The sequence below is a fragment of the Sorex fumeus genome, unplaced genomic scaffold (assembly GCF_029834395.1).
Source record: "Sorex fumeus unplaced genomic scaffold, SorFum_2.1 ptg000029l, whole genome shotgun sequence".
NCBI lineage: Eukaryota > Metazoa > Chordata > Mammalia > Eulipotyphla > Soricidae > Sorex > Sorex fumeus.
Genome location: NW_026606086.1, coordinates 6075078 through 6101070, shown reverse-complemented (window position 1 = coordinate 6101070; position 25993 = coordinate 6075078). Strand labels below are relative to the sequence as shown.

The 25993-nt window shown below is 48.5% G+C and overlaps 1 protein-coding gene and 1 pseudogene across 1 annotated transcript; one reads left to right on the top strand and one right to left on the bottom strand.

Moving 5' to 3' along the window:
- Positions 1-604: 604 nt before the first annotated feature.
- On the bottom strand, positions 605-25598 carry PTPN18 (protein tyrosine phosphatase non-receptor type 18). Its single transcript, XM_056115625.1, has 15 exons — positions 25443-25598; positions 22480-22588; positions 22164-22240; positions 21995-22090; positions 21848-21886; positions 4532-4600; positions 3693-3755; positions 3384-3526; positions 2759-2825; positions 2600-2677; positions 2436-2525; positions 2191-2279; positions 1549-1751; positions 978-1052; positions 605-764 (listed from the first exon to the last, which is right to left on the bottom strand). The coding sequence occupies exons 1-15, from the start codon at positions 25533-25535 to the stop codon at positions 697-699; spliced, it is 1359 nt and encodes a 452-aa protein (XP_055971600.1). The 5' UTR covers positions 25536-25598; the 3' UTR covers positions 605-696.
- On the top strand, positions 17965-18093 carry LOC130024992 (uncharacterized; annotated as a pseudogene).
- Positions 25599-25993: the final 395 nt, after the last annotated feature.

The following is a 25993-nucleotide window of genomic DNA, read 5'->3' as shown; positions in this document are numbered from 1 at the left end:
AGTCTGTCTTACCAGACAGTCTGCTCACTTAGAGCTAAGTCTGTCTAGCGATCAGCTTGTCTGTGTCTCTGGCCATCCAAGGGCAGCCTGCAAAGGACCCATCTGGCTACTGCCACACTGTGGGGAGGGGTCTGCTGGTCTCTCTTGCTGGCAGTGGACCTCCAAGTGTCAGTTTGTCTGGGTGGTCATCCATCCAACTGTGCGCTGCCCTGCTGCAGGTCTGACTGTCCAGCTGCCTGGTCAACTGGGGGCCTGTCTGTCTACCTGCTCATCCAGGGGTGTGTCTTGACCTGAAAGGTGTGTGTTGAAAGTCAGTCTCCTTTGACTGCTGCTGTATTTACCTGGGGCGGACCTGCCATTGGGGTGCTGCAATACTGGGGAGCAGTGAGGAAGGTCAAGTCCTGGAATGAAACTACACGGTGATGGACTCATCCACCACTCACACGAGGACAGCCCCTGGGTGGTCTGGAGGAGGAGGCCATTCTCAGATGGGAAGGCGGTCATTCTCAACTGCAACCCAGCAATCTCGGTGGCATCTGCTACCTTCGACGCTGCAGTCACAGGGGCGACACTGCAATGGTTCCCTCCCCTTAAGAAACTTTATTCCGCTCACATCCTTGTCCCCACATTGCAGCCAGAGGGCAGCGGTCAGGGCGCCCCCTGAGAAGCCGCAGGCAGGGGCTGGGGGCCAGCAGCTCACATGCGTGTCCACTCGGCAGGGGGGTCACGGGGCCCTTTGGGCTTTCCAATGCGCACATTGAAACCTGGGAGAGGAAATGTGCCACGGGTGAGTGACACGAAGAAGGGAGGTGAGGAGCAGTGGCACAGGGCAGAAGCCACCCCCAGCATCGTAGCTCTGCTGTGCCGCGGCCACGCCCACCAGCACTGGATGGTGCAGGCAGCCACCACCTCAGGACCCCCGAGCTCCCCGCATCCAGGGGAAGCTGCCTGACTGGGGCTGCCTAGGGTGGACTTACCCAGACTGCCTGTCTGCACGACACCTGTCACGTCCTCATAAGCGCCCCCCGCAGCTGGGTTCTGAGTGCTGGCCGCTGTGAACAGGGAAGTACAAATTTGGGTCAGGGAGCGCAGAGCATGGATGGGGGACTGCGGGGTCGGGTCAGGGAGCTCAGAGCATGGACGGGGGACCACAGGGTCGGGTCAGGGGGATCAGGGCATAGATAGAGGACCACAGGGTCAGGTCAGGGAGCTCGGGCATGTAAAGGGGACCACAGGATCGGGTCGGGAAGTAGGGGTGTCCAGGGAGCTCCCGGGTGGGATTCTTATGGGTTGTGGGTGTGGTCAGCCTGGGGATGGGGAAGGAATGGAAGCCTGGATGTTCTCAGGACCTGGGGCGCCAGGGTGGGTAGGGGAGGGAAAGGTCAAGGGGTCCCTATGTCAGCCCTGGTGGGACACGGGCCGGATGTCGGCCCGGGTAGGTCATGGGGCCCGCCCCGGTGGGCCTCAGGCGGGGATCTCAGGCCACACGGGTCCCCTGTCGGGTCTGGAGAAGGAGCGCGTGGCCGCCCTTCCCAACCCTGGACTCACCGTGGCCGGGCAGCGGCCCCAGAGGGTCCTCGGCCGGCGCCTGGGAGTCCCGAGCGCGCCGCACCACCCGGCTGTAGAGCGCGTCCGCGTCCCCGTCCCCGCAGCGGCTCGCCCCGCCGCCAACGACGACGCTCCCGCGCTTCTGCACCACCGCGTAGGTGTCTGCCATGGCCCGGCCCCGGGCCCGGGACGCCGAGATGCTCCTGCGGGGAGGGAGTCAGCGCGGTCGCTTCCTGCACCCGAGGGTGGCGGCCCCGACCGGGGCAAGGAGATGCTCCAGCGGGGAGGAAGTCGGCGCGCGCGGCTGCTTCCTGCACCCGGGGGGCGGGCCTGGAGAGCGGTGGCGGCGGGTGGGGGCAGGTACCCACAGCTGGAGGGAGGGCGCGCGGGGACCCAAGGGACAGGCTCCGAGTGTGCCCGCGTTTGAGGAAGTGGCGTCTAAAGAAGAGGAAGAGACGGCCCAGCAGAGACTACGGCCTGGGCGAGCAGCCTCTGTCCAGGGGCTGGTTCTCTGCGTCCTCCGCGCCCGACCACCAGGGCGCGAGGGCAGGGGGCGCGCGGGGCACGCGCAGGGGACTCCTGATGAAAGCCTGGAACAGGTGGCAAGGCAGAGAGAGGGGGGTATGAGGGCAGGCCTGGTACCTGAGGACTCCGCCGGGCAGGTCGGGCGCGCGGAGAAGGGCCGGGGAAGTGCACAGGGATTTGAGGTACTCATAGTGCGGAGCGCAGTTCTGGGGGGACAGCAGGAAGGCACTCGATGATGCGTGAAGGGGACGGGGACCCTGGAGTGGCGAGGGTGGAGGAGTATAGGGGACAGAGACGGGGCGGGGGGCGTCCCTGCTGCCAGGGCTGGCCAGGGTTGAGCCCACGGGAAGGGGCCTGGGTACCTCCTTGAGGTTCTGGTACTGGGGGCTGGCATCCTGCAGCGCGGCGTTGAACAGCTGCGTCACCGCGTGGTGCAGGAACCGGTACTGCTCCTGCGAGTGAGGTGGCGTCAAGAAGGGGGGCCAGAGAGGAGGGGGAGTCTGGGGTCCCAGGGACGGGGTCCCACCTCGGTCTGGACAACAGCTGGCCGCTGCCGCCGCATCTCAAGGACCACTTCGAAGAGACTGAAGTTGGGTGGGATCGTCTGTGGCAGAGACGGGGCGGTGAGACCCTTGAGCCGGTGGGGGTGGGGCCATCCCGGCAGTGCCCCCCCACAGCCCCACACCTGTGTCAGGAGCAGCTGGCGCACGTAGTCCACGGTGCACAGGACCCCTGTCCGCCCACAGCCAGCGCTGACAGACGTGAGCAGAAGGAACGGTCAGGGCTGGGCTGCGCATTCGGAGGTGAGTGGGAGGGTGAGTCTCCCAGGCACCTCCTGAGTCCCCAGGAGCCTTATATTATCACCTAAAAGGAAAACTTCTTTTCGTTTTGTTTTGTTTGTTTTGGGGAGGGGGGTGCCACACCTGGTGGTGTTCGGGGTCTGCACTCAGGGATCACCCCCAGCACGACCCGGAAGACCATGTGGGATGTGAGGCATTAAATCTGGGCCTCCTGTGTGCAAGGTAAGCGCCCTACCCGCTGTACTATCTCTCTGGCCCTAAAAGAAAAAAACTCATGAATTGCTTACACTTTCAGGCATCAACTGTGTGCTCCCGCCCGCCCGGGCAGGCGGCAGCCGAGACTCAGCAGATGCCGAGCATCCAGCGTCCGCGAACACACGTGATCAGACAGGCACCCAAACATGCAGGACTGATGCTAAGCCCCAGCCTGCTCTCCTTTCTTTCCTCCCTCCCAAACAGATCCCTCTGTCTCACCACCCTCCCACCTCCCCCAACACCTGTTTCCTAAACCTGCAGTGGATGCAGAGGGGGCTGCGGTCAGCTCCCTGCAAGCAGCGGGCTTTCTCCACCATGGCAAGGACATGCGCTGGCTGGCTGGGGACCCCGCGGTCTGGCCAGGACACAAACTGCAGCTGGTGCACACAACGGGATTCCTGAGCACCGGAGAGAGAGAGAGAACGGGGAGAGGAAAGTGAGAGGAGCAGTTGGCCACGCAGTCCCCATCACCCATGCTTATTCACAGATGAGAGAGTGACAGGAAACAGCTCTCCCCGGTGCAGAGCCTCAGAGCCTCCCCGGACCTCACCTTCCCCATAGTACCTTCTGGAAGGTGACCTGCAGCGTCCTGAGCATGATGTCCACATTCAGCCATGTCTCTTCTGTCTGAGGAGGTGGAAGGAATAAGAAAAGAAAAGCACTCAGATCCTGGGCACCGACATATGCATTTGTAGGGAAAAAAAAGCATTTATTTTTATTTATTTTATTATTATTATTTTTTTGCCTTTTGGGTCACACCCGGCAATGCACAGGGGTTACTCCTGGCTCATGCACTCAGGAATTACTCCTGACGGTGCTCAGGGGACCATAGGGGATACTGGGAATTGAACCCGGGTTGGCAGCGTGCAAGGCAAATGCCCTACCTGCTGTGCTATTGATCCAGCCCCAACAAAGCATTTTTGATCAAATACAAACCACGTATTTGTTTAATTCACTTAGCCAAAGCATCTCTCACATTATTCACGGAGAGAACATTTGAGAGCCTGGAATATGTGATAAAAAGAACAGAAACCCAAATAAACTCATTTACAGTCGTAAACTATTTCCTTTGTCCCAAAACAGAACAGTTTTCTTGTATTTATTAAGCATCAATTTATGATGAGGTGAAAGATTATCCTGAATTCTTTGGAAATGGTGAAGGAAATGAAGATTTTAATAACTTTACCAGGCACATTTGCTGTACAGAAATTACAATCATCATAGTAAAATGGAAAAGCAATACAAATATCAAGTCCTATGTGCACGCTATGCCACTTCCCAGTGGTGTGAGAGAACTATAAGAAAATGATTTAACCTTTCAAGTCAGCTTGATATTTCACGGAACAAATATTATCCAAGACTCCAGAAAACACAGTTTTAGCCTGTGTTTCTTTTCAGCTCACCAGGTTGATGCAGAAGCACCCTATCTGCAGTGGCTCCTGTGCTTGGGCCCAATAACGTTCACACTTTTTCTGCAAAAGGCAAGAAGAAAAGGGCAGCCATGAAGATGGGGAGTCTCCTTCACAGCTTCAGCGCAGTGCGTGCACGTTTCACAGGCTCTTCTGTGGGGAAGTACAGCTGGAGTAGAAGGCAGCTGGAAGGGGTTTGTCAAAAGAAACAAACACAGATTCAGTAGAGACAGACTTGGGCTTCTCATTGTGCAGAGGAAGACAGTCCAGAAAAAAATGCATGTAAAGGTGGCAACAGAGATTCGAATGCTGCAATATAATGGGAGAACTGATTCATACAATTTAGTTTTGAAGTTGGGGTGGTGTTGTAAAAAGGAGGGGCGTTGGAGCCCTTGGGTGAAGAATGCGTACACTAGTGATGAGAATGGTGTTAGAATCATGTGCATGAGAAATGACAATTAAAAACACTGTAAATCACAAAATCTCAATAAAATGTGTGTATATGTATACAAAAAAATATTCTTTAAAAAATTGGACAAAAAGGGCTGGAGCGATAGCAGAGCGGATAGAGCATTTGCCTTGCACGTGGCCAACCTGGGTTCGATTTCCAGCATCCCATATGCTCCCCCCGAGCACTGCCAGGAGTAATTCCTGAGTGCAGAGCCAGGGATAACCCCTGTGCATTATTGCCGGGTGTGACTCAAAAAGGAAAAACAAAATTGGACAAAATACATGATTTGCCATTTTCAGAGTCTGGGCCACAAGCTATGCAAAATAACAAAGGATCTGGAGCCTCTGGTGATCTCAGACTTGAGGAACCAGAGATCACAGCCAGAGAGGTCAGAGCAATTAGAATTTGAAAGGCAAAGTCCTAGAAAAGCAGAGTTATGCAACCAAAGCAAAATCCCAAAAAGTCTCCTCCAGTCTAGCTGAACAATAATCTCATGCTAAGTAACATGAATTTCCATAAGGCCAAACAAAAATAACTAACCATAAAAAAATGTTTGTTTGGCAAAATCTGGTGGTGCTCAGAGGCTATTTCCGGTTCTGTTCCCTCCAAGCAGTGCTCAAGGATCCATGTGTGGTGCCAGGGATCACAGGCTTCACACATGCAAAGCATGAGCCCAGCCCTTTGAGGTTTCTTTCTGTTCCCACTAGTCTTGAGAGAATATTAAGGATCAGTGAGGCAGCCATTTCCTACAGCTCGCACTGGAACAGAAATGACATTGATTTCAGCAAGAAAGGAGAGACCTGACTGATTTTATAAGGAACATTCAGTAGAGAACCCAGATAGATTTAATTTAAATTAAAAGTAGAGCAAAATTAGTTCTTAGAACTAAAGACTTCCTAAGAAAAGCTTATAACTGTTGACAATAGCCAGAATCTGGAAACAACCCAAGTGCCTGAGAACACACAACTGGTTAAAGAAACGTTGGTACATCTACACAATGGAATACTATGCAGCTGTTAGGAGAGATGAAGTCATGAAATTTGCTGATGAGTGGATGGTCATGGAGAGTATCATGCTAAGTGAAATGAGTCAAAAAGAGAGGGACAGACATAGAAGGACTGCACTCATTTGTGTAATATAAAATAACATAATATGAGACTAACAACCAAGGACAGTAGAGACAGGGCCAAGAAGATTGCTCCATGGTTGGTAGCCTGTCTCACATGCTGGGGGGAAAGGTAGCTGGAATAAAGAAGGGATCACTAAGTCAATGATGGTTGAGGAGATCATTCGGGATGGGAGATGTGTGCTGAAAGTAGATAAAGGACCAAACATGATGGCCACTCATCATTTGTATTGCAAACCAGAATGCCTATAAGTAGAGAAAGAGTAAGAGGGAAACTTCTGTCATAGATGCAGGGAGAAAGGTGGGATGCAAGTGAGGGGGTAGGGATACTGCGAACATTGGTGGTGGAAAATGTACACTGGAAGAGAGATGGATGTTCGATCATTGTATGACTGAAACTCAAACATGAAAGCTTTGTAAGCATAACTCACAGTGATTTAATAAAAATTAATTAATTTTAAAAAGAAAAGCAACAAAAGAAAAGCTTATAAATATTCTTTAAGTGATCAACATTCAAAAGTGACAATTGCTTTTAGGAGAAGTCTAATACACTCTAAAGAAAGAGTAAAATGCAACACAACACTTAACTGTGTAAAATTCAAAATATCCAGCAGTGAATAAAAATTTACTACAAAATATGGAGAAGCAAAACAATGTAACTCATAAGCGGGAGAAAAATCAGACAGTACAAAAAGACCCAAACTATAAGAAAAGAAGATCTCAAAACAGATTTATAAGTACTATAAATATACTCAAAGATAGTTTTATGAGTATTATAAACATACTCTATGATGAAAAAAGAAAACATAAACATGATTGTTTAGCCACTGTAATATCTCCCAACCCCCAAATTTCCAGATTTGGTGAAACTATGAACCACCTATCAGTGAAAATCAACAAACATAGTGAGAATGTAAGAAAGTCATAAAGAAAGATCAAACTGTTGAAAAGCAAGGAAAAGAGGACATTTTAATCATATTGCACAGAGAGACATATTATATGCTGAGAAACAAAGTTAATAACAGCAGAATTTCTTCTGAAACTGCTAGGCTGAGAGGGTGACATCCTAGAAATGCTAAAATTTAAAACGCAATTTCAGAGTAACAGAAGCTGAAAAAATTATCATGACAAAAATTACACTATGAGAAGTATCAGAGTAAGCTCTTCTTACATGATCTAGACAGAATCTAGATTGAAGAAAGAGTAAAGGGGCTGGAGCAATAGCACAGAGGGTAGGGCATGTGCCTTGCATGTGGCTGACCCGGGTTCGATTTCCAGCATCCCATATGGTGCCCTGAACACCGCCAGGGGTAACTTCTGAGTGCAGAGCCAGGAGTAATCCCTGTGCATTGCCCGGTATGACCCAAAAAGGAAAAAAAAAGAAAACAAAAAGAAAAAAAGAAAAAGTAAAAAAATAAATATATGAAAAGGTAAATGTGAAAGAAACAAAAGAAGATGGTAAATATGAAAAATGTTCTCATTTTTAGGGGCCAGAGCGATAGTACAGCAGGTATAGCATTTGCCTTGCACGCGGCTGACCCAGGTTCGATCCCCAGCATCCCATATGGTCCCCTGAGCACTGCTAGGAGTAATTCCTGAGTTCAAAGCCAGGAGTAACCCCTGAGCATTGCTGGGTGTGACCCAAAAAGGAAAAAAAAAAGAAAAATATTCTCATTTTTTACATTGGGGGGTTTGGGGTGTTTGGGTACCTGGTGGTGCTCAGCCATCAGTCCTGGGGGGGGGGGCTTAGGGCCCATATATGATGCCCAGGATTGAACCCAGGCCAGCAGCACGCAAGGCAAGTGCTCTACACACTGTACTATTTCCCCACACCTTGTTATTAGCATCTTTAAAAGATAATCTAATATTAATCCTTTACAAGCTTTTCCAAAATAATGAAGATATTTCCCAATATAATGTATAAGGCCCATATTAACTGACATCAAAACCACACATAGCCGTCACAAGAACAATTACTAACCACAAAATTCCTCAGTAAGTATCATGCAGAGTGAAGTTAGTGGGAAGGAGAGGGACAGCTATAGAACGATCTTCCTCCTCGACAGGAAATAAAGAGAAGTAATGAGGAATAACAAGGGGCTAAAGGCAGCGGAAACTGAGAGCTGTCCTTATAAAAAGCTTCCCATGGCAAGGGTTCGGGGGCACAGAGTACAGTGGGGGGAAGTAGACACGGAGGAAGGTGTGGTGGTATAATGTTTTATGCATAAAACCCTGCCACTAACAGCATTGTAAATCACAGGTACCAAAAAGAAATTTTAATTAATTTATAACCAAAAAAAAAAATCTTCAAGAATTGGTAAAGGATTATACACAATGATCAAGTGGATCAATGCCAGGAATGCAAGGTTGGTTTAATACATGGCAAACCAATCAATGCCATACACAATATGAATATAAATTTTTAATTACAAAAGAAAACAAAAGCATCTAAATAGATGCCAAAAGAGTAAGCAAAATTCAGTATTATCTCATGATAAAAATCTCAAAGGAAAAAAAAATTCCCCATAGTTGAAAAAGGAATAGGAATGTATTCAGTTCTCAAGTATGTGCTGTGTAAGTAAGACCCAGAATATAAATCTGGCACCAAATGGGCAGATTGCACAGTCCTGTCAAAATCCCAGATGGCCCCTGGAAGGCTGCACTGAGCACTAATGTGGATTCACACCTGTATCATGGGCTCTGAGGACTTCCCTCAGGTTTGGGGATTTGCTAGGAAGACTCACAGAATTTCAGAGTAGTGGTTGGGGCTGTAATAAATTGCAGTATAAGAGTAAAGATTAAAATCAGCATAAGGGGGTATGGTGCCGCCAGCAGGTCAATCTGTACCTGTGAGGCGAGTGCATCAGCAGCCTGATGGCGCCTTCAGACTTCCAGATACCCCAAAATTGCTGCTGTGCCTTTAGCCAGACCCCAAAAACTTGGGGCAAAATTTACCAAAAAGTAAACTGCCAAAAGTTAGGTATGTGGGAAACACACCCACAAACCACCTCAGGCTCAGCTGTATAATTGGAGGCATGGTCTCTCTGATTCCTGATTGAACTGCTTAATGGCCATGATCCCAGAGACTCAGAAACAAATCTCAAAACCCAGCAGCTTTTGGCAGAAATGCATCCGGTCCCTGCAGTAGGTTACCAGAGCTGGGTCAACCCAGGTGGGAATAGGTTTCGTGCCTTGGCCTGTTCCCTCTGGCAGCCCGGTGGCCACCATCCTCCAGAGGCCACTGGATGGTCAGGTTTGGGCCCACAGTGACGAGACACGCAGGACTTCATGGGATGGGGGTGGAGCCAGTCCTGTCCTCCCCACCCCAATGAAACCCCAAGTCATTGCCCACGAATGGCCTCTCTGGCTCCTGATCAAGCTGCTTAATGTCCATAATCCCAGAGACTCAGAAACAAATCTCGAAACCCAGTGGCTTTAGGCAGAAAAGTGTCCAGACCCCACAGAAGGTTACTGTCACCGGGCCACCCCAGGGGGGAAAGGGTGTTGTCCCTCCGCCTGCTTCCCCTGGCAGCTCAGTGGTCGTCATCTTCCAGAGACTATTGGATAGTCAGGTGTGGGTCAACAGTGACAAGACATTTTGGGCCTCATGGGATGGGGGTGGAGTTGGTCCTGTCCTCCCCACCCCAATGAGACCCCAAGTCATCACCCACAAATGGCCTGGCTCCTGATCCAGCTGCTTAACGGCCATTATCCCAGAGACTCAGAAATAAATCTTGAAACCCAGTGGTTTTTGGCAGAAATGTGTCTGGACACCGCAGTAGGTTCCTGTCACTGGGCCACCCCAGGAGGGGAAAGGGTGTTGTCCCTCCACCTGCTTCCCCCTGGCAGCTCGGTGGCCATCATTCTCCAGAGACCATTGGACAGTCATGTTTGGGCCCGCAGTGACGAGACATTTTTGGCCTCACGGGATGGGGGTGGAGCCGGGCTGGTCCTCCCCACCCCAACAGGACCCCAAGTCATCACCTATGAATGGCCTTCCTGGCTCCTGATCAAGCTGCTTAATAGCCATGATCCCAGAGACTCAGGAGCAAATCTCAGAACCCAGCAGGTTTTGGCAGAAATCCCTCCAGATTTAAGTGTTAAAATTTTGGAATTTCAAAATCATGTGCCCACTACGCGTCATCATATGTTATTCATAACCAGCAATAGAAAACAAATTGTCTACTGTTGCCTTTTCAGCAGATTTGAGTGTTGGGGTAAAATCTCAAATAATAATGATGGGTCTGGTGTCAAAATATTGAATGTGATCAAAGTAGAGAGAGAGAGTAATGTGGAAATCATCTGCCCCACTGGTAGGGGGAGGGTCTGGGATGGGGATATACTGGGGTTGTTGGGGGTGGAGAATGGGCACTGGTGAAGGTACGGGTGTTTCATTTTATGACCGAGACTTAGACCCGAAAGCTTTGTAACTGCTCTCACAGTGATTCAATAAAAAAAATTATAAAAAAATGAAAAAAAAAAAGAATAAAATCAGCATATGGTGGGCCGGAGTGATAGTACAGAGGGTAGGGCATTTCTTTACACTCAGCCAACCTTCAACCTTTGATCCCCAGCATCCAAAATGGTCCCCCAAGCACCACCAGGAGTCATTCCTGAGAGCAGAGCCAGTAATAACCCCTGAGCATTGCCGGGTGTGACCCAAAAAGCAAAAATAAATAAAATAAAATCAGAAGTAGGCAGAAGTTCCAGCCCCAAGCTGCAATCTCACTGCGCCCAGCCCTGCATTGCAGGACACACACTAGGCCAAGTCCTGCTACATGTGGCCCCTATGCAACAAAAAGTAAAGCAGGAAGGAGGTAAGACAAGTGCAGGGGAGTCTGCAGGAAAAAAAGAAGAAGCCTCTATCAAAGACAGCCCAGAGGGGCCATGTGGGCAGTGCTTAATTCCCCAACAATGAACTTTGGTCACATGAGTGAAGTATCCACAAGAAAGCGCATTATGGACTTGGCACAATTTTTATTGGAATGCCCTATATAGTTACCCGTGATGTATTTGATACACCAAACACAGTAACAAGTCTCATAATGGAGACATTACTGGGCCTGCTCGAGCAAACTGATGAACAACAGGACAGTGCAGTGCACTGCTACCCTATATAGTCTATAGGCACTTTCTCTTGGAATGTACAACTTCAGGTTCCCAAAGAGAAAATAGGTGTCACATAAAGACTGGGCTACTCTTATCAAGACTCCAATTTCTGGGGTCAGAGGGACAGTACAGTGGTTAGGGCATTGGTCCTGTACTTGGCCTACCCAGGCTCAATCCCCAGCATCCCATATGGTCCCTTTAGCCCATCACAAGTGATCCCTGAGTGGAGAGCCAGGAGTAAGACCTGGGTATGGTCTAAAATCAAACAAACAACCCTCCCCTGCCAGGATGAGACTGGAGTGCCACCCACGAATGGCTCCTCTGCTCCTGAATGGCCATGATCCCAGAGGCACACAAACCAATCTAGGAATCCAGCGGCTTCTGGCAGAAATGCTTCTGGACTGTGAACTAAGCTATGGCCCGGTGCCGCCCCAGGAGGGGAAGGGTGTTTGTCTCTCTGCCTTTCCCCCTCAGCGGCAGCATGGAGACCGCCATCTTTCAGAGCCTATTGGACAGAGAGGTACGAGCCTGCAGTGACAGGGAGCACAGGGCCTCTCGGGATGGGGACAGAACCAGCCCCTACCCCTCCCCAGACAAGACCCCAAGTTCCCGCCCATGAACAGCTCCTCCACTCCTGAATGGCCATGATCCCAGAGGCACACAATCCAATCTCGGAACCCAGCGGCTTCTGGTAGAAATCCCTCTGGACTTAATTACTAAAATACCAGAAATTCAAAATCACGTGGCTGCTGTTGCGGCCATGCAACATCAAATGTTCTTCATTATTAGCAATAGAAAACAAATTATCTAATGATGCCTTTTCAGCAGTTCTGATTGTTAGGGGGAAATTCCAAATAACAATAGTGGGTCGTCTGTCGAAAACTTGAACGTAATCAAAGTAAAGAGAGAGTAAAGTGAAAATCATCTGCCACACAGGCAGGGGGAGGGCTGGGATGGGGGGGACACTGGAGGTTTTGGTGGTGGAACATGTGCACTGGTGAAGGGATGGGTATTTGATCACTGTATGACTGAGACTTAAACCTGAAAATTTTGTAACTGTTCTCACGGTGATTCAATAAAAATAAATAAATAAATAAATTTTTAAAAATAAAAATAAAAACAAACACACACACACTGTCCTCCTGTTGTTCATCGATTTGCTCGAGCAGGCCCAGTAACGTCTCCATTGGAGACTTTGTTGTTACTGTGTTTGGCATATCGAATACGTCACGGGTGGCTTGCCAGGCTCTGCCGTGCGGGCTAGATACTCTCGGGAGAGAGATACTCTTGGTAGCTTGCCGGGCTCTCCGAGAGGGGCGGAGAAATCGAACTCGGGTCGGCCATGTTAGCTGCGTGCAAGGCAAACGACCTACCGCTGTTTACTTTAAAATATGTTCTATTGAGGATTTTTAAATTTGTATTTGTGTGTGATGCTAGGAACCAGTTTGAATGAACCTTATTCATACGCTGGGCTCAAGAGGCATCTTAGTGGGCTGTAGGGGCGGGGGTGGTGTGTGTGTGTGTGTGTGTGTGTGTGTGTGTGTGTGTGTGTGTGTGTTTGGGCTATATCTGGAGTTACTCAGGGACTACTTCAATTTTGAGAACCAGGTGTTACTAGGAATTGATCCTGTGCCTCTTGTGTACAGGGCATGTTCTTAGCCCATTGAGCTATCTCCTGGCCTGGAAAGCAAGCCTTCCATGCGTGAGGCTTGGCTTTCATCCCTGGCGTCCATTACTTTTCTCCAGAGCTACCTTCAGGAGCTATCCATGAGCACTGCTGGGTATACCCTAATGCCCCTCATAAATAGTTACAGAAATTCCCCATACTTAAGTGATTCAACAGATTATTATTGCCATGTGTTCCTTCACGGATAATGAAATAATAGATTGTTTTGTTCATGCATTTTGCTTAGAAGAGGGAAAGGGTTGTCTTGTATCCTGGAGGAAGGGCAGCTACAGCTCCTGCATCGTTGAAGAGGGTTGCTCTGCCTCACTTTTCTTTTCTCTGCTTTCTTTTGCATTAGGACTGCTGTCCCTTCCTGTGAACGGTGCTGAGGTAGCATCAATGATGATGAATGTGATCCAGACGGTTCCTAACCTGGATTGGCTCTCTGTGTGGATCAAAGCATACGCTTTTGTGCACACTGGTGACAAAAAAACAAACAATCAAAAAAAAATCCAATTTCAGGCCAAGTGCCAACCTTACAAAGTGCCAACCCAACTGAGAACTCTGGGTTCAATGGTACCAGGGCGAGTTCCTCTGCCTGTATCTCCCTGTCTCCAGCAACTCCACAGTCACGTCCATAAGCCACCCCTGGTTGGCACTAGATAATTGCTTCATCATTCACCATCCAGATCGCATGTCCTTCTCTCCTGGAAGGGAGCAACATGACACTCGCCATAATCATGCCACCATAGCCATGCCACCGGACCCCGCGCCAGGCTGTTTCACTTGGGCTCTCCAAAGGAGGGTGGGTGAGACCACCCCCCCACACACACCAAAGGACCCAGTCCCAGCAGCCGAAAACCTCCAGAACTCAACTGTGGCCATCATCACGGCCACTCTCCACATGCTTGGGCCGAGCCTCACCCATGAGTGAACCTATTCCTAAACCACACGGCCGCAAATGTGGTCACACAACACTTCATAGAACACATCCTACCTACCCATACTCAAAGAGCACCGCACCACATTTGATGGAATTCAAAGTAGGAGACAACCAATCTTAGAAGGAAATATTATATTATTTCAGTTCTGCTTTGGGGCAGGGAACAGGGTTTGGGATGGAAACACCCAAAATATGGTGGTGGGAAGGTGTAATGATGGTGGGATTAGTGTGTGAATATTAGAGGTAATCAAATATTGTGAACTACTTTATAAAATTTTTAAAAAGGTCGTTTATTTATCATTTTTTTGGTTTGGGGTGATACCTGGCATTTCCAGGGTTCAAATCCAGGGTCATCAATGTATAAGATAAGCACCTTAACCTCTATCCTCCTGCCACAAAAAAAAATCTCTTGTTTTGTAAACAAAAGAAGTTATGCTTACTAGAAATACTTTCCTGCACATCAAGTGACCCAGAATAATAAAAATAATCCTGAAAAAAATATGAGCAAATCTGGAGGCTTCACAGTTCATAACTGAGAATTTGTTCCAAATTTACAATAATGAAAACCATTTAGTACTGCACAACAAAGAAACAAATCAATGAATGAAGCAAGAATTTTTGTTTTGTTTTGGACCATACCTGCAGTGCTCAGGGATGACTCCTGATATTAGAGGTAATCAACTAATGTGAACTACTTTATAAAATTTAAAGAATTTAAATTTTTAGAATTTAAATTCAAGAATCACAAGTAGTGATGTTTGGGGGGCCCTAGAAAGTGCCAGGGACTTAACCCTTGTGGGCTATGTGCAAGGATAGCACCTTGCTTGCTGTACTGTCTCTCCAGCTAAAAATAAAAATTGGTTTAAAGTCCAAAAATAAAATTTTTACATTTATAGACTATAGATTCTCAATAGCATCCAGTGGAGAGCAATCCTTTCGATAAATGGTGTTGGGGAAATAAGATGTAATTACACGCAAAAGAATGTATTGGGACCCTTATCTCACACTATTTACAAAAATTATGAGTCAACCAGCGCCAGGCTGTTTCATTTCTGGCATCCTGGAGAGGGGCGGGTGAGGCCCTTCTCGCCCCAAGTGACCCAGCCCTGGCAGCCAAAAACCTCCAGAACTCAACTGCCATCATGTGCATGGTGGCTCTCCACATGCTCAGGCTGAGCCTCACCCACGAGTAAACCTATCCCTGGACCATGCGGTCGCGACATCTCATACCTCACACCACTCATACTCCAAGAGTAGCGCACCCCATTTGATGGGGTTTAAAGTAGAAGGCAGCCCATCTTAGATGGAAATATATTTTATAGATATATGTACACATATGGCTGGAGTGATAGCACAGCGGGTAAGGCGTTTGCCTTGCACGTGACCGACCTGGTTCAATTCCTCCATCCCTGTTGGAGAGCCTGGCAAGCTACAGAGAGTATCCCGCCCAGACAGCAGAGCCTGGCAAGCTCCCCGTGGCATATTCGATATGCCAAAAACAGTAACCACAAGTCTCACAACGGAGACGTTACTGGTGCCTGCTCGAGCAAATTGATGAACAACAGGAGGACAGTGCTACAGTGCTATACATATATAAACACACAAGGCTCAATGCTTAAGAACAGGTGAGTAATCTCTTATAGAAGGGCTTAATGGCCCCTGGATGAAATACAACAATCTTCACACACTCTCCTCTCAGAAAAGTTTTTTGGAGAATTTTCAGTGGTTTATTCATAATAAACCATACAAAATAAATTATTTCGGTTCTGCTTTGGGGCAGGGGTTGGAGCTTGGAATGGAAACATCCAAAATATAGTGGTGGAAAGTGTTAGGGTGGTGAGATTGGTGTTCAAACATTAAATCTAACCAAATATTGTGAATTACTTTATAAAAATAAAATTTAAGAAAAGAATTACAAGTCATAGCTAAATGTAAGGGATAAAACTATATAACAACTAGAAGAAAACATAGGAGTAAATTGTTATGTTTGGTTAAACAGTGACTTCTTAGTAAAACATCAAAAACACAAACAAAAAACTCTCAAGTTTAGAAAACTACTTCAAAGGATTTTTATCAAGTAAATAAAAAGATAATCCACAGAATGAGAAAATATTTGTAAATCATATACTGATAAGGGGCTTATATCCATAGGACTTTCATGAAAAGGCAGAGCTGCATGCGTGTCTGAGACCTGGGCTCACCCCTGGCAGCACATGGTACCCTAAGCACTTTGGACTGTCTCTGAGCACTGCCAGGGTGCCCCAATCCTGAAACACAAAAACAAACCTATATAACATAACACAGCAAAAACAGCATAAATCATGGAAAAGAAAACTTGAAATATGTGATTTTAGAATCCCCACATTTTATATAAAATGGTATTTGTAGGTTATAAGTTAAAATATATCTATCTATCTAGGTAGATAGATAGGTAGATAGATAGATAGATAGATAGATAGATAGAAAATATAGACCCTAATGGCCCCCAAATAAGCAAATAATGCAGAGTTGTAGAACCAGTAAGTAAATAATGACTATAAGTGAATTTATAAGTTCCTTTGTTGTTTGTTATGGGGCCATACTTAGCAGTGTTCAAGAATCACTTCTGGTGGGCTCGGGGGACCATGCAGGGTGTCAGGGATCAAACCTATTCAGTTGTATGCAAGGCAAGTGCCCAACCCACTGTCCTAACTCTCAAGCCCCCAGAATTCTTAGTCTGGAAGAAAAGGTTTCTTTTGAAGAAAAGAATCTCAGAATTCATCAAAGAACTTACTTTCCTACTGTTCCAAGAAAGAAAGAGAGAGAAATAAAGAAAGAAAGGAGGGAAGGAAAGAAGAAAGAAAGAAAGAAAGAAAGAAAGAAAGAAAGAAAGAAAGAAAGAAAGAAAGAAAGAAAGGAAGGAAGGAAGGAAGAAAGAGAAAGAAAGAAAGAAAGAAAGAAAGAAAGAAAGAAAGAAAGAAAGAAAGAAAGAAAGAAAGAAAGGGAAGGAAGGAAGGAAGGAAGGAAGGAAGGAAGGAAGGAAGGAAGGAAGGAAGGTAGGTCATTCAGCACCCCTGAACATCTACCTTTCCCTTAAGTGACCAAACAGAAAGGCCCCCTTAGCACCAGAGGCTCCCACAGCCTCTCCACATGCTTCCAGCACCACAGGGAGAAGATACACTCTTTCTTCGAGTAGAAACAGAGATAGCAAAAAGAAAGCAAGATGGCAGCTTTCAACAACACTGCTGGTGGTTCCATGAAATCTAATACTCCAATCAAAGGCAGAGATTGCCAAACTGGTTAAAGAGCTAAGCCTCTAGTAAGCCACCAACAAGAAATTCACTCTAAGAACAAATATGACAAGGTCCTGGGATATGGCGCAAATGGTGAAGCAAGTGTTAAGTACGCGTGAGACCCTGAGTCTGGTACCTGAAACAACATGATCCACCATGTTTCATCAGGAGCGGCCCTGGGCCCCAGTACCACTGTTCCCACACACTGAACCATCCTGCCCACACAGGCGCGGCAACACTGGGAATGCCTCGGGGGCCCCTGGAGCTCTACTGGAAGTGAGGATGACAAATGTGAAACCCATCTGAGCACTGCTACCAAGTCTGCGTCACAAGCGAGTGCTTGCAGCCCATAGTCATTGAGACACAACAACAGAGGGAAGAAAAGGGAATAAAGAGATCAATCAAAATAAGTAAACTAAGGAGAGATAATTCAGTGGGAAGGGCATTTGCTTTACATGCAGCTGACGCAGGTTCAATCCCCAGCACACTGGGCCCTACCAGGAGTGATCCTGGAGCACAGACAGAGCTGTAAGAGAGAAAGAAGGAAGAGAATGAGGAGGAAGAGAAAGAGGAGGAAGAAGATGATAACAACACTTAGGGCATGGTTTGTGTGACCCTCAGTTGCAACACCAGAAAAAAAAATTAGTTCCAAATTAAAATAAAGAAATCAGAGAGCTAGTACAGGGATGAAGTCACTTGTCTTGCATACGGCTGACCCCAGTTCAATCCCCAAACACTGCCAGAAGTTACCGCTGAGCACAGAGACAACAGAGACAGGAGCAAACCTTGAGCACACACACACACACACACACACACACACACACACACACACCTCCAAAAATAAAACCATGAAACGCATGGTGCAGCCAGTTAAGCCAACTGTGCTCTCTGTCTGTGGGAACAGTGTGCATGGCTGATCACAGCAGCTTCCGTGGAGTGGAGCAGCCTGTGGTCTGGGTGGGTTATTATTGGGGACCTTAGAGACAGTACTTGTGTGCACATTCCTATCTGCCCTCATGCTGCCCCAATCTTAGACTCTACCCAGAGATATGGGATACTTCTGGAAAGCCCCAGGGCACTCCAGGGTCCACAAAGGCCAAGTCACCACATCCATCCACACTAAATGCAGAACTAGGAACAAAGGCTGCACCGGGCCAACTTCAGGTTCCCCAGCTGCAGGAGAGACACATCTCCAAGAGGTGGGGCTTTGCCAAGTTTAATGTGGAAAAGTGGCTTATCCTAGATATGTAGGATCACATACAACCCAAATTGTGGGTCTCTGCACACAAGGCAGGCACTGCACACCTGCACACCTTTGCTCGAACTACTGACATGAGAGAGAGAGAGAGAGAGAGAGAGAGAGAGAAAGAGAGAGAGAGAGAGAGAGAATGTGTGCTTCAGAGCTGGCCTCATTCCCTTCTCCCCACACCACCACAACTCAGCCTGCTTATTAACCAAAATAAATTAATTAAATTTAAAACTAAATTAGGGGCTGGAGTGATAGTATTGTGGGTAGGGCATTTGCCTGGCCCATGGTCAACCCAGGTTTGAAACTCAGCACCCAAGGACACCAGGAATGATCCTAAACACAGAGCCAAGAGTAAACCTAAGTATGGCCGAGTGTAGACCAAAATCCGAAAAAAAATACTAAATTAAAACAAAAATAAACATAGATTAAAAAGCAAAAGAGTGATAAGATATATCATGCAAACTCTAATTTTAAGAAATTTAAATTGCTATATTACTGTCAAAGTATCACTGTCACTGTCACTGTCCTCCCACTGTTCATCAATTTGCTCAAGCGAGCCCAGTAACGTCTCCATTGTGAGACTTGTTCCTATGTTTGGCATATTGAATATGGCATGGGTAGCTCAAAGTATACTGCAGAAAAAAAATATTACCAGAGGGGCATTAAATAAACAAAATATTAAAGAGGGACATTATGTACTATTAAAGGAATCAATTAATCAGGAAGACACAATCCTAACTGTGTGTGGACTCAGAGTTCTAAAATACCTAAAGCAAAAACTGACAGAACTAAAAGATGAAGTAGATATACCTGTTGTGGGAGTTTTGCATACTCCTTTTTTAAGCAAAGTAGACTCAAAAAATGAAAGTAATAAGACTGGAATAATACTACTGACGGCTAGAGCAATAGCACAGCGGGTAGAGCATTTGCCTTGCACGCAGTCGACCTGGGATCAATTCCTTCGTCCCTCTCGGAGAGCCCGGCAAGCTACCGAGAATATCCCGCCCACATGGCAAAGCCTGGCAAACTCCCCATGGCATATTCGATATGCCAAAAACAGTAACAACAAGTCTCACAACGGAGACATTACTGGTGCCCGCTCGAGCAAATCTATGAACAACGGGAGAACAGTGCTACAGTACTACAGTGCAATACTACTGACAAATATGTCCTAATTGACAAGCATGGGATAGTTGGAAATCTCACCACTTTTCTCTCAACAACTAATAGAACATTTAGACAAAAAGAAATGTGTGTGAGTACCACAATGAACAAGATCAATCACCAGGTGTAAACTAAAGGGCAAGTCCTCAGCAAGCACCTGCGTAAGTTCCCCCAGCCAAGCAGCAGGGTGGATTAGAAACCAGCTGAAGTCTGCGTGTCTTTGCCCAGCTACTTGACATGAGAGAGAGAGAGACAGACACAGACACAGACACAGAGACACAGACACAGAGACACAGAGACACAGAGACAGACGATGATGATGATGATGATGATGATGATGAAAAGGAGGAGGAGGAGGAGGAGGAGCAGAAAGGGCATCACTACAGATCATATAGACTGTCTGTCAAACAAACACTGTCCTCCTGTTGTTCACCTATTTGATTTGCTCGAGAGGGCCCAGTAATGTCTCCATTTTGAAACTTGTTGTTACTGTGTTTGGCGTACTGAATACGTCATGGGTAGCTTGCCAGGCTTTGCCGCGCGGGCAAGTTAGTCTTGGTAGCTTACCGGGCTCTCCGAGAGGGGTGGAGGAATCAAACCCAGCTCGGCCGGACTGGCTGTGCACAAGGCAAACGCCCTACCACTCTGCTATATAGACTCTACCAATTATAACAACCCAGACAGATGGTATCAATCCATCATCCCAAGAAATATTTACCCCCTCTTCCAACCCTGTCATGGAGCAGGCAGACCAGGACGCACAAACCACACACCTTCAAAGATATTCCACAATACATATAATCCAGTGATACATATTTTTAGTAACTAGCTTTTACTAATGGGCAAATCATGGGCAGGGGAGATAGTCCAGCAGGCAGGGTGCTTGCCTTGCATGTGATCAGCGGGGGTTCGATCCCTAGCACTCTGTATGGTCCCCCAAGCACTGACAGGAGTGATCCCTGAGCACAAAGCCAGGAATAACTTCTGAGCAACACAAAGTGTGACCAAAAAAAAAACAAATTAATTCATTAATTAACAAGCAGAGCAAAGATGCCTGCCCTCCTAGAACTTCTATCAGGGAGACTGAAATAAACAACATATAGAATACATTTATAGTTTATCTTACATAGTGTAAGTTGGCAGAAACTGTAAAAAAAGGGAAACCAGGGAAGGAAAATTGGAGTGCTGTTAAGTTCAAATGATCTGAAGTCCAGTAAGGTCTGAGTGGAGAATTATAAGAGTCAAATAGAAATTCAATTCCTCGGAAACCCCACTTTTCAGAATATACCCCCAAGCGCCCAAAAACAAAATGGAGGAAAGACACTGACAGACAACCCTATGTTCCCTGCAGCACTATCCACAACAACCAAAATCTGGAAACAGCCGGAGTGTCCAAGAATAGATGATTAGATAAAGAGACTGTGGCACATATATACAAGGAATATTACTCGGCCATAAAAAATATAAAGTAAAGCAGTTTGCTGCTGCACAGAGGGACCTGGAGAGTACCATGCTCACTGAAGTTAGTCAGAATGATCTTTCTCATATGCAGGGTCTAAGGAAACATACTGGGGGAATAATGAATGCCTAAAGACAGTGGAACAAAGAACATGAGAACAGATATTCAGCAGGAAACACGCCACCTGAAGGGACTGGGGTTGAGACAGGGAGGGCATAATATGGCGGAGGGAAGATCAAACAGAAAGAGAAGGTGGTCCTGAAAGATGGTCAAGGGTTTGTATGAAACCCTCTCGACAGCAGTGCAGTGAACCACAATGCAGAAACTTAAATATCTTAAAAAGTGCCCCTCAGAGAGAACAGACTCGTGGGTGGGAGGCAAATAAGAAGTTGGTGGAGGGAAGTGGTACTGGTGAAGGGATCAGTGTTGAAACAACACGTGTTTTGCCATGAATATCTCTGTACTTTCACCGTGACTAGTAAACATGGAAGACAAAGAAAGAACTATCTGAGTCAAGACCTGAGAGAGCCAGGGAGAGAAGCCCGCAGGCAGAGTAGAAGTCCCTGTGCAGAGCCCAGGACAGAGCTGTCCTGGCCAGGATGACAGCCAGGGCTAGAGAAGTCAGAGTGGAGTGAATACAAGAGAAAAGAGCTGGAAATTAAGATCGGAGCCTTCTCAGCTACAACAGAGAATGAGGCAGAAAAACCAGCAGGAATGCTGCCAACCCTGGCATGAAAAATAAAAGGGAGAAGTCAACAGAAAGATTAATAACCGAGCCAAGGGAGTCCCCCAAAGACTGACACCAAGAGGCGGACAGCAAGTCTTGCCCTCCCTGCACAGGGCAGACATCCTAGGGGCTGGGGACACCTACCCGCCCGTTCTCCACCTCTCGACATGCCATCAGGATGACCTGGACAAGAGAGGTAAGGAAAGAGGGCAGGGGTTTGGGTTAGGGGGGGGGGCAACAGGGCTGCACAGGGCCCATAAAGCTGTCCCACCTACCCCTCCCACAGCTGACCTTGACCCCATACTCCCAGATCAGGCGCCAGAAGTCCAGCAAGGTGTGAGGTAGTGGGCCCTGTGTGGCGATGTAGGTCTGACTCCCATCTGTGCCCTGTGAAAGCCGACCTTACTGCCATGGCCTCCCACAACCCCACCAAACCCCCCTCTTTGGGCTGCCCCCTGACCCGGATGAAGTTGCCATTGATGTAGTCACCAAGTCCCTCCTCCTGGAGCAGGGAAAGGATCACGCGTGTCTGATCATCTGCCAGCGGGAGAAGGAAGGAACAGGGATTGGGGGGTGATGGTCACCAGGATGCCGGCCAGCAGGAAGAAGGCTTCTCAGCCAGGTGTTCAGTCGTGCACTCAGGGGGCAGGGGGCGGGGCTGGGGCGGGATGTGGTCACTAAGACTCTGGGAGGGCAAGGGCTGGAATACAGTGGTGACACTGACCCACAGCAATGCCTCACGGTCACACGCGGGTGGGGAGTCGTGCAGAACTTACACGGGAGCACGTCTTTGTAGCGGTTCTTGTTCACATTCTCGGGCCTGCTGCCTGCTTCGGTGGAGCATGCAAGGTCTGTCTTCCAGGAGGCCGAGTGGGCCCGGATGTCCTGGGGGCGGTGGGAGAGAAAAGAGAGGCCCAGGTCAGTGCTGAGACACAGAGGCAGTGCACAAGGCACCTGTGTGGGGCTGAGCAGACTCCTGAGGCAGCACGATACCTCATGAGGTCCATGGGTGCAGTGACGACCATGACTCAAAGCACTTCCTCCATGTCAGCTCTGAGTTTGGGGACCATCAGGGACCAGGTCCCCGCACAGCGGACACCAACACTGACTCACTCGCTGTGTAAGAGAAAGCTGAGGCAGCCCCAGCATTCACCTCAGGTACACGCAGCCATTCTGCATTATGTTGTGATGCCCGTATTTTACACAACATGACTATGTAACGCTTTCATGTATTATACAATATATGTGATACACCATATAATATTACTAATGAAACAAGACTCTAGGCACTTCACTGCTGTTCATTTTCATGAGTCACTGGTGTCCACTGTCACCTGGGGTGCTCACCCACCACGCTACTCGCCATAGGGCGCATCGTGACTCTAAGCTCTCTCCTGAGCTCACCCATCACTAGCTCCAGAATAGAGGTATCACTGCTGATGCCACTATACTGATATGGAAACTGAGGATCAGAGAAGTCCAGCAACTACTGTGGCCTCTAGTCATGTCACAGGCACCCCCAGCTGGCACAAAGGGGCTGGCTCACAACCTACTCGCTGTCCAGGGCTGGATAGAGCCTGAACTGAGAGGGTCACATGCCACATGTATCTTTACCTTGATCATGAGAATTTCCATATCGTATACATCACATACCTTTCATTAATTACACATTTCCTACTATGCTAAGATGTCTGTCTTTGTATGTGTGAGCTATTTAACTTTACACTTTTCTGTTTGCTTGTTTTGTTACTCTTTTTCTTACTCCTGGCTCTGTGCTCAGGAATCACTCCTGGGGAGCCATCAGGGGCACAGAGCATCACCTGGGCTGACCATGTGCAAGGCAATTGCACTGCCAGCTGTACTATTTCTCTGGTCCCTGCTTTATCCATTTTATCTATTACCTTATTACATCTTATTATCTCATTCCTACTTTGGACAAACTGGCAGGCTACCAAATGTAACCTGTCCACACAGCAGAGTCTGGCAAAGTCCCCGTGGAGTACCCAATATGCCAAATACCAGTGACAATGATGGCTCTCATTCTCCTAACCCTGAAAGAGCCTTGAATATGGCACTTTTAAAAAAATCTCAGGGCTAGGATGAAGAAGACGTCACTGGGGCCTGCTCGAGGCAATCGACGAACAACAGGATGGTCGTGATCGTGATTATATTTACTTTGAAATGTACTGGCTTATGCTTATTGAGCTTATTTTATAAGTTTACTTATAGTATATAAGTACTATATATAGTACTTATATACTTATATAAGTACTTATACTTAGTACTTATATAAGTACTTGCTTTCCCTAACTTTATAAAGTTACATGCTTATTGTATAAACTATAATCTATATATGTTCAGATATTTTTATTATGTAATGTGGTTATAATAAAATTATAACATAGGTGCAGTGTGATGTTGATGCTTATGGTATTGATAGGTATTTACAGGTCCTGCGCCCCAGCACCCTCAGATGCCCAAGACTCTTCATCACTATTCACAAAATCTTAAACATTTTTATTTCTATGTATTCAGCATGGACTGGAGCGATAGCACAGCAGGTAGGGTGTTTACCTTGAGCGCCGCCAGCCTGGCCGAGCTGGGTTCGATTCCTCTGCCCCTCTCGGAGAGCCCAGCAAGCTACCGAGAGTATCTTGCCCACACAGCAAAGCCTGGCAAGCTACCCGGGACGTATTCAATATGCCAAACACAGTAACAACAAGTCTCACGATGGAGACATTACTGGGCCCGCTCGAGCAAATCGATGAATAACGGGAGGACCGTGACTACATTCAGCATTTATTTTATATTTATTAAATAAAATATCAAATTTGGCTATTTTATTACTTTTAATGATTAAAATTTACATATATTCATCAAACTAATTTATATCATATCTAAATTTCTAAATTTGCCGTCACTGTGTACTTTGCTTTTCTATCTGCATAGCATTTTTCTATCGTTTTTCAATTAGCTATATTTAAAACATCTCACCACGTGTAACATGAGGTGCCTAGAGCTAGGAATTAACGATCCTGACACGTGGGTTGCACAAGCCCACAGTAACGTCCGAAATCTTTGAACCTGGGCGGCAGCGCCAGGACAGAGGGCAGGGCCCTCGCCTTGCACGCGGTCAGCCAGAGTCCAATCCCGGGCAAGGGACAGGGTCTCCGGCCTGCCAGGAGTGACCCCCGAGCATAGAGCCGGAATCGGCACCGAGCACCAGCGCTAAGACCCTTGCAAAGGGAGCACAGAGCCGGAATCAGCACGGAGCACCAGCTAAGGCCCTTGCAAAGGGTGCACAGAGCGGGAAATAGCACCGAGCACCAGCGCTAAGGCCCTCGCAAAGGGAGGACAGAGCGGGAATCAGCACTGAGCACCAGCGCTAAGGCCCCTTGCGAAGGGAGCGCTCGAGGCTGGCTGCAGCTTCCCCCGGGCCGGGGACCCGGGACAGCGCCCGGGAGGGCCGGGACCGACCCTCGCTGCAACCGGCTCTGGGCTCGGCGCCTGCGGACATGAAGCAGGTCCACTGTCAGGGGCGGACAGCTGCGTGCGGGGAGTGCGGGAACAGAGGGGCCGGACAGAGGGGCCGGGCAGAGGGACGGACAGAAGGACGGACAGAGGGACGGACAGCGGGCCGGACAGAGGGGCCGGCGCGGGGCAGGGGCGCGCAGCAGGGGCGGGCAGCAAGGAGGGGAGGCGAGCAGAGCCCCCAACCCCGCCGCCCTCGCGCACTCACGCTGAACTCGCTCGCGAGGACCGTCCCCTCCCGGCCGCCGCGGGCCGCCAGCGAGTCCAGGAAGCTCCGCGCCGCGTCCAGGCTGCGGCTCATGGCGCCGCCCGCGAAGTCCGCCGCGGCCCCGGCCGGTCTGGACGCGTCCGAGCCCCGCGGACAGCGCCCGCCGCCCGGCCCCGCCCCCTGCCCGCTCGGCCAATAGCGGCGCAGAGCGGCAGAGCTGTCGACCAATCAGGCGCGGGGAGCCGCCTGGCCCCACCCCCGGCTCGCGGGAGGCCGGCCGGCCGGGCTGGGGTGCGCGCCGGGGCGCCCGGGCAGCGACCAACGCCCGCCTGCAGCTTCCCTTTTTCGGCCGCCGAGTCTCGGCATCCCGAACCAGCTTCCGCCTGGACCTGGGTCTGCGCCAGCCCCGACTGCAAGTACTGGCGCACCCTGCCCCCGGGCCGGTTCTCCAGGGCCAAGCTGCGCGCGCGGCGGCGAGCCTGCTCGGGCCCGGGTGCAGATAGCTGCGGGCCCGTCTCCAGGCCCCCGGCCCGGCGCCCCGCACTGACCAC

Excerpts from the sequence above, each read along its gene's own strand:
- PTPN18 (XM_056115625.1), bottom strand. The coding sequence starts at position 25,535 with ATGAGCCGCAGCCTGGACGCGGCGCGGAGCTTCCTGGACTCGCTGGCG. Across the intron at positions 4,601-21,847 it reads GAGAGGTGGAGAACGGGCGG|AAAAAGTGTGAACGTTATTG; the intron begins GTAGGTGTCCCC and ends TGCCTTTTGCAG. Across the intron at positions 1,053-1,548 it reads GGGGCCGCTGCCCGGCCACG|CGGCCAGCACTCAGAACCCA; the intron begins GTGAGTCCAGGG and ends CCCTGTTCACAG.